The sequence below is a fragment of the Quercus robur genome, chromosome 2 (genome assembly GCF_932294415.1).
Source record: "Quercus robur chromosome 2, dhQueRobu3.1, whole genome shotgun sequence".
In the NCBI taxonomy this organism is placed as follows: Eukaryota; Viridiplantae; Streptophyta; class Magnoliopsida; order Fagales; family Fagaceae; genus Quercus; species Quercus robur.
The window spans coordinates 53,187,759-53,203,679 of record NC_065535.1 but is presented as its reverse complement, the minus strand read 5'-3'; the positions used below and the strand labels follow the sequence as shown (position 1 = coordinate 53,203,679).

At 33.5% G+C, this 15,921-nt stretch overlaps 2 protein-coding genes across 5 annotated transcripts; one reads left to right on the top strand and one right to left on the bottom strand.

Annotated features, from left to right (window-relative positions):
- On the top strand, window positions 1–9,027 carry LOC126713985 (probable inactive ATP-dependent zinc metalloprotease FTSHI 3, chloroplastic). Of its 4 annotated transcripts, none has more exons than XM_050413961.1 (5): window positions 1–1,532; window positions 4,526–4,849; window positions 5,735–6,035; window positions 6,207–6,406; window positions 8,568–9,027. In XM_050413961.1, the coding sequence occupies exons 1-4, from the start codon at window positions 423–425 to the stop codon at window positions 6,404–6,406; spliced, it is 1,935 nt and encodes a 644-aa protein (XP_050269918.1). In that variant the 5' UTR covers window positions 1–422; the 3' UTR covers window positions 8,568–9,027. The 4 variants fall into 4 exon arrangements, with proteins under 4 accessions (XP_050269918.1, XP_050269917.1, XP_050269920.1 ...); XM_050413960.1 differs by having other exon boundaries at window positions 8,564–9,027; XM_050413963.1 differs by lacking the exon at window positions 8,568–9,027 and adding an exon at window positions 7,210–8,460.
- A 1,142-nt stretch (window positions 9,028–10,169) lies between these two features.
- Window positions 10,170–14,527, bottom strand: LOC126713984 (proline dehydrogenase 2, mitochondrial-like). The gene is made up of 4 exons (XM_050413959.1): window positions 13,868–14,527; window positions 10,732–11,377; window positions 10,399–10,639; window positions 10,170–10,312 (listed from the first exon to the last, which is right to left on the bottom strand). The coding sequence occupies exons 1-4, from the start codon at window positions 14,447–14,449 to the stop codon at window positions 10,273–10,275; spliced, it is 1,509 nt and encodes a 502-aa protein (XP_050269916.1). The 5' UTR covers window positions 14,450–14,527; the 3' UTR covers window positions 10,170–10,272.
- Window positions 14,528–15,921: the final 1,394 nt, after the last annotated feature.

Sequence of the window (15,921 nt, the reverse complement as noted above, 5' to 3'; positions counted from 1 at the left end):
TTTTTTTATCATTGTTCAAGGTTCACATGTTAAGGTTTACACAAATTGTTCAGCAGTGACTATAAGCCCCTCCCCACAATTTACGGCTAAATATTAGTATAAGATCTAAAAGGTGAAAGCCCACACTGTTTCTTATCTTCCCCGAACTGACCCAGTTAAACAAAATCCCATTTCTCAGCTAGAAGTTGATAGAACCAGGTAATATCCATATAGCTATCCACTTTGCTGGGTCTATCATATTGATATTCATAGCTCCAGGTTCTACCAAGTGTTTCTCTTTTAACAGTTTCTTGTTTTTCGAATATTCAAACATTGGTCTCTGGTTTATTCTGGTTTCAATGCTGGAAGAAACTCATACATTAAGTTCATACAGTTAGTTTGATAGATCATAGATGGCTATTTCTGTGTAAACAGACATATACATGGCTTGTTTTCCTGTTGTTTACAATACTGGGTTTCTCATTTCTCAAGAGAAATTGGGAGTTCATTGTGGAAAAACCAAGTCTTTGGTTAGGTATAGAGGTTTTTGTTGTAGTTCATTTGTATTGCCCTCTCTGGGGTTCTCTATATGTTGCAAATCTCTACATGGGTTGTCCTGGAACAGTAAGCTTAGTTCAATAATTAATGGGAAAAGTGGATTGGGGTTTTATAATTGTTGTAAATCTCAACGTGGGTTGTTGTCTTGTAACAATGGAATTGTGCCACTTAGGAGTGGAAACACTGGAGATAAACAGACCCACTTGGGTGAAAGAGAGAATGGGTATTTAAGATTTAGAAGGGAGTTTTCATTAAGATTACGCCCGAGGTTAAGGTTATTACGTATAAGACTTAAAAAAGTTTTGATTAGCTCAATGTTGAATGAAGTTAAAACATTTTTGCGGAAGAATTTGAGACGAGTGGCTCTTTTATCAATTTCTATTGCATTGGGGTTGTGCTATTTGTTAGTGAAATTAACGGCATTGCCGGCTCCAACAATTGTTCCATATTCCAACTTGATATTGAGCCTTCAAAATGGATCTGTTACGAAGGTTTTACTTGAAGAGGGATCTCGTCGTATATTTTACAATACTGACTTGCAAAGTGTTGCGAGTACTCAAACATCAAATGAGGAATCACCAGTAATAAATGTTGCAACTGAGAATGAAGCTGATAAGGTTGCAACAGATGATGGTTCAAAAACTGGCAAAGCACTGAATTTGAGCATATTGAAAAAATTCTCTAGAACTCGAGCTTCTAAGCCTGAGTGGCAGTATTCAACGAGAAAAATTGATCATGATGAGAAGTTTCTCCTTAGTTTGATGAGAGAGAAGGGAATTACATATAGCTCGGCCCCTCAATCAGTGTTGGCGTTGATGAGGAGGACTTTGATAACTATTATATCTTTATGGATTCCTCTGATTCCTTTGATGTGGCTTCTTTATCGGCAACTCTCTGCTGCGAATAGCCCAGCAAGAAAGCGGCAACCAAATAATCAGATGGTTGGGTTTGATGATGTGGAGGGTGTTGATGCTGCCAAGGTGGAGCTTATGGAGGTAAAATTTCTTCCTTGAAGTTAGATCTAATGCATAAATGTTGTCCTTGATTCATGTTCAGACTTTTGATTTTTGTATTTGATAAGACATTGTTGCATTGGTTACTTGTATAAAGTTGAAGATGGCAAGGTATGATGTGGATTTTTTCTTAATCTTAGAAGTTTCTGGCTTTTTTTTTTTTTTTTTTGCTAAGTAAACAGGGGATGCAGCCCCTGGATTTAAACCCAGGCTAGTGGTTGAAACTAATATATGCTCCCAAAAAGCTAGAAAAAAAACCCCAATATATAAGCTCTTACTCATGATTCACTTTTTGGCCTCTAGAATTTCAGAGATTATTTGATATGTATTTAAAAGTTGCGTGTATCTTTTGAGATTAGTTAATACCAAAATGAAAAAAAAAATAAAATAAAAGAAGCTCAAAAGTATAAAGAGTTAACGTGTGGTGCTACCAAAGTACTGCTGTACTGATAGTTTACTCTATTTGACATTGTTCATATAAATAATTAAATTGTAGAAACCAGAATGAAATATCTCAATATTCTTTGACTGTGAAGTTTAGATAAGAAACTTTGATTATGTAATACTTCAATCCTTCAGATTCAGTTTTTCATGCATGTCCAAACTGAAAAGATGCAGTTCCATGTTGGTACATTATTTTTACTTTTATTCTTAAATTTAATGTATTAACTCCTAGCATTTGAATATGTCTCTGGCTGTTATTAAAATGAATCAGGGAGGCAGAGTTAGCTTGTTAAGGTAGTAGAGCCAGTTTAAGGACCAATCGGAAACTCCAGAAATTCCACCCCCCACCCCCCCCCCCCCCTCTCCTTGCAATAGTCACACTATTTTACTGCAATTGGTCTCCTAGGAACCAGGCTGGTAGTTCTTAATTGTAAATTGCAAAACAGATCATAAAATTGTAATAAGAACCTGGGTGTTTATAGGATTGGTTCCTCATATAATCATGGAGATCCTTTGCAAAGGAAAACACTGACTAGTGGATGTGGACTCAATGCCTGGAAAAATTAAGTCTTTAAAAAAGCTTTACTTTCAAAAGGTGTGGTTTAATTGCCCTCCCAAATAGGTGCTCAGTTGATTATCTTCTTTGGCATTGAGGCACCATTGAAACTGATTTTATAAGCAGTTTATGGAATGCTGACATTTAAAACTTTACTCTTAATTTTGTGCTGCCAATTTCACAATGCCCCAGTCATGATGATGCTCACTACAAAGTAATTTTTTTTTCCTTAAATTAAATATGAAACAATTTGTAGAGATTTTCATCTTCTTTTTTTTTTTTGTTTTTTTTTGTTTTTTAAACTAGAGATCATCATCTTGAATGGGGATGATCTCTTTTAATATCCATAGATGCCCTAACAAACCACCTCATCAAATTCTAGATTCTTAGTCAAACTTCATGCTGACTTTGGACAGCCTGAAACCACATAATCTAAACCAGCAAAATGCTGTCATATTCATTAGTGGTAAGTATTATTTAAGGAGAAAAGTTGGTGATTTATTTTAAACTTACATTTCTTGTTCACATTATAACTTGCATTTTGTTTTTTTGTTTTTGGTATTAATTTTATTGCTACATTGTCTGTGTGTGTGCTAATGCATAGCAAATTGTTTAATGCAGTAATTCAGTATGCTCTAAAATTTCAAGTTCACTGTTTCAAACGACATTGCCCAGGCTAACATAGATCCATTTGTGTAATGTGTACAATGCTCCTGATTCTTTTATTTTTTATTTGAACCCATCTACAAAATAAGACAATGAAATAGGAAAAGGATATGTTAAGGTCATAAATGGTCAACTTCAAAATTTTACTTGAAAAATGGTAAATGGGGGTTTAGTTAAATCCATAGTACAGCTTGAGATGAAAATGAATTTTAAAGCTCTAGATTCAAGATTATTTTTTCTTTTCAATCTTCAAAGGATATAGGCATAGGACTTGAATAGTTTTCCTGATGAGCAATAATGTTTTTTGAGATGAAGGAGATACCTCATGTTGACAAAATTTCCCTAGTTAAGACTTGAACAATTTGGATTGTTTGTGGTAAGATTTCATTAAATTGCAGGATTCACACCATAGAAATTTTAAAACTATGGGTAGATTTACCAAAACATGCGTAAATACCTTGGTTCAACAATGAGACTTATGTGTAAGTATAACATCTAAACATAAATCAGAAAAGAGCCTTTCTAAGTTCTAGAATTTGAATTTTCTGGCTCTCCCTCTTGTATACTTCCTCTGTACTATGGTTGTGCCACTTTTTGCGCTCTTTTTAAAGGGTTGTTTACTTTTTTTTTTTTAAAAAGGAACAAAAAAAATGCTCTAAAGTTATGTGCAGTGCAGTAGAGACAACACCGATTCAAAAATAAGTTTTAAGAGACACATATATATGGAGTAAAAAATAAATGGGCCTCAGCACTAAAAAATATGGTTAAAATTTTAAGTTGAAAAGTGCTCACCTCTTGGTGCTTATAAATGATGGATAAGTTTTCTTTGGGGTATATGGTAGGATAGAAAAAATAAATCTAACATTTCATCCGTCCCATTGGCCTTTATTTATTTTTTTGGGGCAAGAATTGGGGAAATTGTTGAACACCTGTTTCCTGTTGTGATTTTAATGGGCCATCAGTATATATATGTGTGGGTAATGCAAATTTGAATTTGAATTTTCTCCTCATCTATTGCCCCAGACATGCAGCAAGGTTTTTATACATGGTGCTGGACCTTTGGCTTGCTTGTATATTGTTATTGATGTTCTGTTGAAGCTTCTTCATTTGTATAAAACTGGTCGACTAGAAAAAGAATGATGGTAGATATGATCCAATCTCTTTTTTGTGCTTTTATTGCTGAAATTGCTTGAAAGCTATTGTTTCTTGTCTAAGAGAAGTTTTTTGAACTAAGTGCACTGGATCTCTCTTGTTACTACACATGTAATTTTCTTTTTTCAGTATTTATTGACACAGTTCATGTTTATAGATAGTTTCATGCCTGCAAGGAGCTGTTAACTATGGAAAGCTAGGAGCAAAATTACCTAGAGGTGTATTGCTTGTGGGCCCTCCTGGAACAGGAAAAACATTACTGGCCCGTGCAGTGGCTGGAGAAGCTGGAGTGCCATTTTTCACTGTTTCTGCAAGTGAGTTTGTGGAAATGTTTGTTGGAAGAGGAGCAGCTCGCATACGAGACCTTTTTAATGTGGCAAGGAAGTGTGCTCCTTCAATCATATTCATTGATGAACTTGATGCAGTTGGGGGCAAGCGCGGTAGAAGTTTTAATGATGAACGTGACCAAACACTAAACCAGGTAAGATCTAAATCTACTAGCATATCTTGCACTCATTCAGTTTAATTTAAAATTTCATCTTATTTCAGGTGGCTTTTTGCATTATTAGCTAAGATGTATGCGTATGTATACAGGTATGGATATGATACGGGTACATATATCAATTTAAGAGCAATAATGGATAATAAAGTGAATCCATGGCCATTAAATGATGTTTAGATTACAAACCAAGATCCAAAGGAGTAAATAAAAGATAACTAGACAAGTGTTCGACATTGAAACCAATATATAAAAATATAAATTAAAATTCTTACAAGTTTGTGCTATCTCTCATTATCGGGGGTTGGATTACAACGGTATTCAAGTCATGTCATGGGTGTATCGTAGATGTATTGGCACTTTAAAAAAAGAGAGGAAAAAGACTGGGTATGTATCTTAGATGTATCTAGTATGATACCGGTATGATACGTGTCGAATACTGGTATGTGAGCAAAAATGGAGTATCCATGCATCCTAGATTATTAGTATGTAGTTTCATTTTATAGAGCATGAGGTTGATGTTATGCAAAAAATTTGAACAATTTTCAAACCTAATGAATTATCCAAAAAGAAAAGAAAAAAAAAAAAAAGGAATTGAATTGCTTTTATTATTAATTCAAAAAAAAGTATCTAGATTTTAGTGCTTTTTTGTTGAGACATAATTCATCCCTTCCAAACATCTTGTTTTTTCTCCCCTGTCCAGAGACTACTGCTTTTTTAGCATATTTTTATTGTTTATCAGGATTGTTGGGTCATTTCTATTTACAATAATAAAACTATATTTTTATTATGAATTCTTTGTGGATATATATATATATATATATATATATATTTAATTGGATTTTAAAACTGTTTCTTCTTCTGTAGTTGCTGACAGAAATGGATGGATTTGAGTCAGACATGAAAGTAGTTGTTATTGCAGCCACTAATAGGCCTGAAGCATTGGATCCAGCTCTCTGTAGGCCTGGTCGCTTCTCAAGAAAAGTACTTGTAGGAGAACCAGATGATGAAGGAAGGAAAAAGATATTGGCTGTACATTTGAGAGGAGTTCCTCTAGAGGAAGACGTACATCTTATCTGTGATCTAGTTGCTTCCCTGACTCCAGGTTTTGTAGGTGCTGATCTTGCCAACATTGTCAATGAAGCTGCATTACTTGCTGCTCGTAGAGGTGAGGTTGAAGTAAACACCTTCAATTTCATTAGAGCAGCCCTCCCCTTCCTTCCCCCCTCCCTTTCTTTCATCTTTCTCAGTGTTGTTATTTATTTATTTATTTTTATTTGGTCTTCTTAGTGAATATTGGACCAATAAATGAAAATATAATGTCTTCTGGGTTTTGCAGGCAGTGAAACTGTGACAAGGGAAGATATAATGGAGGCTATTGAAAGAGCAAAATTTGGAATCAATGATAAGCAGCTGAGGCCCGGTACACTAAGCAAGGAACTTGGCAAACTGTTCCCCTGGATGCCTGCTCTGGTGGGAAGGAATGACACCCGACAGAATGGACTGCAAGGTCCTCTAGGCTATCAAACTCTTAGCTAAGTATGTTTTCATCTTGTTCTCACCTTGACATTCTTCAGGTTATATAATTTTTGAATGTGTTACAAATTCTCATCTCTATTTGTAATCTTCTGCTAGAGAGAAATATTCATTATAATAAATGCAAATGATTTTCTGCTTTTCCATTTACTGTGGGTGAATGCTTATAACTGTCATCATTGGTAGACTGAGAATCTTTTTAACTGTAGTGATTCAATTTTTAGTGATTAAACTGATAATTTCGCGTAGCTAACATGTTCTTGAAGATGTAGTTTGCTTTGGCATTTAAATATCTGGTCTGTTATAACTGTTAAATGTGTAACATTTTTGTCTTAAATGTTCATTAATAGACATTATAATTGGTCTATAGCATGTTAATTGGTACTGAACAAGGGCTCTAACCTTAATTCTAATTTCAGATTTAATTTTATGTGGGATGAGAACTTTCAAGTTTTGCGCAAGTCTAGCAAGTTAGTGGTTTAATAGTCTTTGTGACTTCTATTGGTGTTAAGAGTCAATGATAAATATGTTATGCTGACTTGCCAAGGCCTAGATCATTTACCCCTTTCTTTTGATCAGTTGCTTTCACTTAAAATCTGTGCTAGTATATAATATTTTTTCTCACCTAAAATTTGTTGATCAATAGACATCCTCTTCATTACAACACCTAAGGTTGCATCCAACAAAACATCTCAACAGCTCCTAGCACCAACAGAATTGGAGAAATAGTCTTCTATTGTTATTTTTGTAAATTAGATTGATCCAAAAGATAGATTAGATGCATCAGAAACAAGAACTCTTTGCAGGGGCATGGGAATTGAGATGGATTTTCAACACACCAGAGAAGGGACTGCTCTGTGCTGCACTGTCTTCACATCTTTTAACTTCCTAACTAAACATACAACTAAATGTGTAACATATTCTAATACCATCTACAATGGAAATGATAGTCCAATTATATATTGCATCCTTCTTTGGGAGTGACTGCTTCAATCACAATAGCAGTATCACACTCCATTATGACTCTGTTCCATCCCTCTCCAATGCTCCAATTGCTTTGACATTGGTTTAATGATTTTTGTCCATGCTTGAAACATTCTGCCTTATGGTCCTTGTGATAACTGATAGGCAGCCTTGCTTCTTCCTCATTTTCTACATCAACATAATCTTAATAAAGCTCTCTTGAGGGGAGGAATGGCGCTCCATGGTGGGAGGCTTTGATTCACTGCCATTATTGGGTTTTTACTTTTGAAGCTAGTGCATGCTTTTGTCACAATGGTTGAAACTTCCATGTGTAAATATTTAAGTCTTCAGGCAAACCTTATTCCAACCTTGCGGATTGTCTCATTGTCACTGCTGCATAAAGTGTAAACTGGTCTTTTGGGATTCATGGGTCTAGAAGATTTCTGGTGTGTTTGCTAGCTGTCCAGTAGGGACAACTTCTCTCCATACTGCTTCCATTTCCTGCTTCTTTTTCACTCTACTTTCTCCATAAATGAATCAAAGCCTTGAGTTAAATTACAATAAATAGGCCAAACTTTATTTGACCTCGAAAACAATCAGTGCACCTTTTTTTTTTCTTTGTTTGCCGAACAATAAAACCCCAGAAACCCGTTCTGCATTGATTGACATTTGGTACTGCTCAATCTCAACCTGGTATCATTGGAGCTTCCTTGGAATTTTGAACTACAGACCTCTTAAGATTCAGTCCCTCAGTTTACATTGGACCAATAGGCCATCTATAAATATATATACTCACATAGAAACACGTTCAGCCTACATATATGCTCAAAGGATGTCTCATTTTAAGTGGCCATGATGTTTGGGCTCGGAGTTCAGACAATCCAAAAGATCAGTCTCCCCTTTTGGTCTTTAGGAAATTTTTGCCAGAGCTTTAGCCAGTTATTATGTGACCTTTCAAGCTTTTGTATCAGTTTTTTTCCCCAATAAGAACAAAAAATTTCACAAATTTTCCACAATTGTTGAGGTAGTCTATTGTGATTGGTGCACAATAAAAGTGGTGTATGTAGAGGGTCTATGTACAAGTGATGTTGCACTAGTCACAACTTGTCAATAACATTACTTAATTTTTTAATCTAAGTTTTGAACAATAAACAACTGCTAGTATTAATATCTTGACTGTTGCTAATTATCTTCTAGGAAGAGGACAAAGCCATAAGGTCCTTACATGCATGAAGTCACAGATTCATGGAATCTTGTATTACATCAACAAGCACCCACATGGAGTCATGGACCATGTTTTTAGTGGGAAATATCATACAGTATCTTCACTTTAACAGCATCAGCAAATGTGGAGGCTGCTAGCTTTGGGATCCAATTGGGAAAAAAAGTGTTAAAGAGGCCAATGGAATCTCTAAATGGCTTATTTTGTCTTGTGGGAAAGATGGGATTTGATGAGTGGAGGTTGAATTGAAAGGTCATGTTTTTTCCAAGTGTCGTGCCCTAGATTACCTTTGACAAAACCTATGATGATCTCCCACTCCCAGCTTGTTGGGATTCCACTTGGTGTGATTTTGACAACCACTAAAACCATGTAATATATTACGTGTGGTTGACAGTTGACACACTATTTTTATTGCAATTAGCAAGAAAATTCATAGTCACCTTCCTTTTTTTTTTTTTTTTTTTTTTTGATGAATAAATAAGGGGGGCGGGGGCGACCATATGTGACTTACCCCTCAAGGCGTGACTTAATAGGGATACTTTCCCGCTAGGGAATGTTGGATTGAGCCATAGTTACTATGACTAAGGCATCACAAACCTCACCTTAACACCCCAAGAGAGCCAGAGTGTGGGGCGCAATGCATGCCATGAAAATCCCCCTCCACATGGTACCCGCCACGACTCGAACAAGGGACCATGAGTATGCACGCGGGATCCCACACCGTTGGGCCACCCCTCTTGGGGCTTCATAGTCACTTATTGAGGCCTCATGATGTTGTAATATATATGAGTATAAAGTTTAGTTTGTTTTGTTTTGTTTTGTTTTGTTTTTTTTTTTTTTTTAAATTTTTTTTTAATTTTTTGGGAATCCATGAGTATAAGGTTCTAGAAGAGGATAAGTCACTCTTTATTTATATAGATACGAACTTTTATTTTCAAGAAAATGACTGTATCTCATAATGAGTTCTAACTCAAATAACAATTCTTCTCCCTTTAATAAATAAAAAAAAAAAAAATCTTCTCCCTTTCACTCTTATTTGTCTAGATCATAACTTTTTATTTAAGAGAAAACAATAGTATCCTAATAATAGTATGGTATTAATGAGGTCTGACTCAAATAACATTTCCTGTCTTAATAATAGGTGGAGGCTGAATCATGAAATTAAAATCCACAAAAAAAAAAAAAAAAAAATTTCTAATCATCCAATCGGGCAGACATTGCTTCTATGTAAAGACGTATTGATGACAACATAATAACCAAATTGCAATTAAGTGCTGTTATTTATTATTATTATTTTTAGAAGGAAGTGCTGTTAAATGGTTTCTAGAAGTATTAACTTAGTTTGCTTGGGGCATGAAATAAAATTATTTGTCATTGTTGATTTATTTGTGGAGGTAGAAAGGAAAGGCTCCTTGTTTCCTATCAACATTTTTTTAATATGGGTTCTTGTTTTGCTTAAGTTGCTTTCTAAGAAAAGTATTGTTTTCTTCATCAAAAGGTTTATATATTTACATTTGTGGATTGATCTTGAGATCTTGTAGTAGTGTCAGCCCCATACAATCACATTATAGATTTCATAAATGCCATTAAGTAAATATCAATTATTATTTTTAAAAATATTTGTACAATATAGGCCATTATTTGAGTTTGGTGTTGTTCAAACTTCAAAGCCATCTTGTACACCTTAAAAAACTGTAGCCTTTAATCTTCTCTTCAATTCTTTTCTGCATGCAAACAAAAATCAAGCCCATGTTAACATACATCATAATCATATCCAAGTTTTATGCCATACATTAATACTAAAATTTACCTTATTAGTTGCCTATCAAGGGTTAAAGCAGATAACGGCCCTCTATTCTCTTCAGCTCTCCTCAGAAGGTATGGTATAACTATCTCCATGGAGCCAAATGGCATATACTTACTAACTTGAAATCCTGCATTCCTCAAACCAAAGGAAAGGGCTTCTGACATTCCATATAGTTGTGCAAATTCCAGCTTTTGGTTTACCTTTTTAACACCTAAATCGTGTGCTTTTGCCACTGCTTTTTCCCCTATTTGTCATCAACATCTTGAATTAAATATAATGCTCAAAATTGAGAATACATTTTTATATTCCACATAATTAAAGTTCCAAATTCTTTACCTGATTCGACATTATGAGTTGCAAGAACAAGTGCACCAGGACCATTGGCAATCTTATCGAGCATGAAAGAAGCACAGTCATTGTAGCATGCATGAGTTTCTTGTATGCTATTGTGGATAGGAGACTCAAAGCCTAAGGATGAAGCTAGTTTTCTTTCATATGACATATAAGCTCCTCTCACCAGTTTGAACCCCATTGGAACTCCCATTTTTTCTACAGCCTTTGTTACTAACAACAATCTTTCTTTTGCATCTTTCAAGTAAGCTTGAATTGTCCCATACATGATTATGTTATCATCTCTGTTGTACATAATTGCAGAAGAGTAGGTAAAGTAATCAATGGCAGGTTGAACTGGTGTATGCTCTGCATCAATCGTCAAAGGGACATTGGCTTCCAAACATTTTTGGCATATTTTTAATAGTCTCTGGTGTGCTAGTTGGAGATCATGTTCTTCATCTAATGTTAATGGTTCTGGCCTATGGAGGGTGTGATACGTAGGGCTTATACTAGACAAAATTGGGAGGGTATCCAACTTCCATGGCAAATTGAAAGAAGGGTTCTTGTGTTGCCATCTTAACAAGTCACTAACCCGTCCAAGCAAATTCATGGGGCAAATAGCAGATATTTTCACAATAACAAAACTCACCTGTTAAAAGGGGGAAAAAAGGAAGTTCATTTTTCATGTTGTTATCATAGTTAAACCAAATATCACAAGAAAGTAACAAAATCCACTAATTCAAGCAACACATTTTTTTATTTATTATAATTTATTTTAAATAATTTGATAGTTGGAGAAAGGTAATTTGTACCCTAAAATCTTTGTTGGTCACATTACTAATTAAACTATAAGACTCTTAGCAAATCTAACCAACCTTCAACAAGACGGAAGTTTCTATAATATCCAAATCTAATGGTTACCTTAGTACATTAAATTAAAGCTTTTTAAGAGACAAGTAGATAAATTTCTACAAGTTACATTGAAAAGCAATAGAAATTAATATTGCCTTCAAAGTCATCCGCATGTATATGCAACATTTTATTGCAAACATCAAACTAACAACTACAAATTAGCCCTAAAAATTACTGATCAAATTAGCAAAATTTTACATTTCTAATCCTAAAAGAGTTTTTTACTTGGCAGTTTTTTTTTTCATCTTAAAGAAGAATTTTCAGGTAAACTTCTAGTGATACTCATAGATAATCCCACCCCTAGCTTGCTTCATCACATTTGTCTATAACAAAGGATGGAAAGATTACAATCCATAATCCATATTAAAAGCACTTAAATTTTTTTTTTTTTTGTCTCGATATTTTTTATTTTATTTTTTAACAAAACTAACTTTTTTGAAAATAACTAGCTTTTAACTTTTTGTTATACATTTAACATAAAAGTTACAATTTTTTTTATACATTTTGATAAATATCATGAAAATAAATTACCAGAAACTGCAAGATTTCCAAATACACACTAATTTAGTAGGTATGAAACATTTAACATTCAATTCCTCTTATTCTCAACTATTGGGAAAAAAAAAATTAGATTTATTATTAGACACTCATTCTATGGCTGTAGCAATTCCACTTCCCTATTGTGGGGAAACGTACAGTTGCATCCCAAATAGGTGATACCCACACAGTATTTGAGATAAGGGCAAAGTATTTGAGAGGATTTGAAACACTGCTTACTGTAAATAAATCATCATTATTTTACATCTAATTCACGTAGCATTTGAGATAAGGGCGAAGTATGTGTAACACACTATGAGTTATCATAAAAACATAAAAATAATCTAATTCACATAGCATTTGAGATAAGGACAAAGTATGTGTAACATATTGTGTTATCATTAAAACATAAATTGAAATCGTGAGTTCACGTTTTCAGTTATTGAGGGGGTGTTTGGTAGGGTTGTTTAAACAACAGTTTTTGTTGTTTAAATAATATAACATGTATTTTCACAATACTTTTTCACCCATATGTATTTCTAAAAAACTTAAATAACGTTACTAGAACAATATTATCAAATGGCCCCTAAAACACTGCTTATTGAAACATACAGATTGTTAAATCACAGTAACAACCATCATCCTTTGAGATAATATTCAACCAAGCCAACCATATAAGCAAGGTATGATGTTTGGGTGTTAGACATCTTTCCTTTTTATCCAGAAGAAAGTCTATAAACACAAAAAAAAAAAAAAAATGATAAATTTTTTTATATTTGACTGACGTAAGTAAAAAAGTGAATTCACATGTGTGGAGATAAAAATTAATAAAAACTTGTTACTAAATATGGTAAAAAATTTGTAGCATTGCTCTTTGTCTAGACATAAAACTATTGAAAGTACCTAGTCAAAAAAAAAAAAAAAAACTATTAAAGTACTGCAGGGAGGCACCAACTGACCACAGTAGCTTTGGACCTCACAGTTTTGTTTGTCACGTGAGAGTGGATTTTTTTATTTTTTTATTTTTGGGGTTAAAAGGAACTTGCCTTAAACAACTAACAAGCCAAAGGAGGCAGAGTATTGGCAACACGCCTCAAGTACAAACCATAAACATGCCGCTCGATGAGGCCCCCACATACAGGTCCAGACCCATAACCCCTTTTCTTTCATTTATTTATTTATTAATTTTACTTACGAGCCCAATCTTAATCTATCATCTCTCTCATTAAAACTTAAAAAATGTAATGCCTATTCAGTTCTACTTCTATCTCATCTCGTGCTGTTTCTTTTCATGTGCTGTGTCTCTGTTTTATTTTTATTTATATATATAAACAAATTTTGATGAACGAGATCAACAACAAAGGAAACTAAGGTCTCTGCTATTTCAATTTCAACAATCTTTTTCTTTTTTGAGAGATTTAATTAAAAAAAAAAAATACAATCGATTATATCATACCCACCATTTTCCTCTCACATCTAATCTCCAAACATAAAGTCAACGTTTTTCTACTAGGAATCATGCTTAAGAAAGATAAAAAGATAGGAAAAAAAAAAAAAAAACAATTTTCAAAGCAATAAAACAACCACAAAGTAAGCTATATAATGAATAGTAAAAAAATTAGAATAAAGAAAAAGAAAGTTCATGAAGCAAAATAAACCCAAATGAAAAAAAGTAATGGGAAAAGCTTACAGAAGATGGTGGAAGAGACTTGGCTATCTCAACAGTGTGAAGGAAAGCCTCCAAGTTCCGATCACAAGACTGGTTGTCACTGACACATTCCACAGAATAATCAAGCATGACTCTGAGCCCATCGCCACCTCGGTGTAGCCTCCGCACGGTGTCTCCGGTGGCCAAAGCATCCTCTCCACCACAAAAATGCTCATAAAACGTGTGCTTCACAACACCCAACACGATATCTCTGAAAACCTCTATGTCCATGAGCTTGGACTTCATGACCCACATCCCAAAATCCACCATAGACTCCATGGCTGCAAAGTGAAGGTTGGCTGAGGCTCGTAGGAGCTTGGTGGTTGGTACGGATGAGAATAGCTTCTCAACATCATGGAGGTTGAGAGAAGTGTCTGTGTTTGTGGGTGGTGGTGGTGGTGGTGGTTGTTTTTGGATAATGGATTCTAGCTTTTCTGTGCTGTGGTTGATGGAGATGGAAGAGGAAGAGGGAGAGGAAGAAGAAGAGTTGAAAGGCCTAGAGAAGAAGTAACAGTTGCCAAAGCTTTTTAGGAGTTTCTTCGGAGGGAATACACGGGCTGCCATGAAATCTCAGTGGTGTGTACAAATTACAATCTCACTGTTGTCACAACACAAACCCAATGTTCTGATTTGCAATCCCAATTGATATATATATATATATATATATATATATATATATATATATTTCAACTCTAAAGCTGATATTAATACAGACCAAATTAATTATGTACGTAATAAAGATTTTCTATTTTATAATATTCTTTTTCAAAGCAGTAAAAAACTATCAAATATAGAAAATCACGAATCAATAAAGAATCAAGCATAATATTAAATAACAAAAGTAAAATTATATGCAATCGTAAGTTGTAACCGATGTTTAGATTTCCACTCTAAACCATTAAACTTGATATTAATACGAATCAAATTATCAAATCAAAAAACAGTATTGTGAATAGTGTTTAATACACACTTTATTATACACATGCAAAAAATTAACTGAAATTGTGACTTTAAATGCATGTAACAAAGTGTTTATAGTAACTTTTTTCTATTAAGAGTAGTGTTTATTACATAATATGAAATCAAATTTGGTTTTTTTTTTTTTTTTTTTTTTTTTTTTTTTTTGTGTGGTATTTTACTTGATATTCAAAGTATTATATTTAATATATTTTTTTTGCAAAGCATGACAAAATCATCAAATATAGAATAGAATACCACGAATCAATAAAGAATCGAGCATAATATTAAAATAACAAAAGTAAACTTATTTAATTGAAACCAACTCCTCTATGACTCATCTAAGGTTTTGGTTGATCCAATGGATAAAGCCCAGTCAGTGAAAGATTTTAATAATGGTCATTTAATATAACACAAAATTAGTTCTTTAGATATTTTTTGTTATTTGGCAAATCAAATATGTGTCGATAAATTTAGAGCACATGCAAATAGAATACGAAGAGTAAAAATGATTTTAATAGTAATCCATTTACGTGAAACTTATTCACGTAAGTAATAGCATAATAATAATAATAGGTAGTAGCTTTCATTCCAACTTTAGGATGAGTTTGAGATTAACTTATTTCCTTTAGCTTATTTTTTTTTCAATTTATTTAGTTTTTAGCTTCTTTTTGGTACTATTTAAGGGTTTAATTATACTTTTTAGTACTATTCATGTGTTCCCATAAAAAAAAAGTACTATTCATGTGTTTCAATGTACTATGTATTTAGCTAACTTTTAACATTTTTTTTTCTACACTTTCAACAAAAAGTTTTCAGTTTTAATTAAATAAACTGTTTCCAAACGAATTTTAAGACTTCCAAAACCAATCTATAGTAATTTTTATAAATTTTTAGCTAGACTTTATCCAATAAATAGTAGTGTACACTAAACAAATTCACAAAATATAAATTATCCAATAGATAATATTATAAATTCACAAAATATAGAAAACGGTATTATTACACCATGAAATTTTATACTCAACTACTAGACACATTAATCCTAAACAAATTGTTTTATCAATTGTATTATAGAT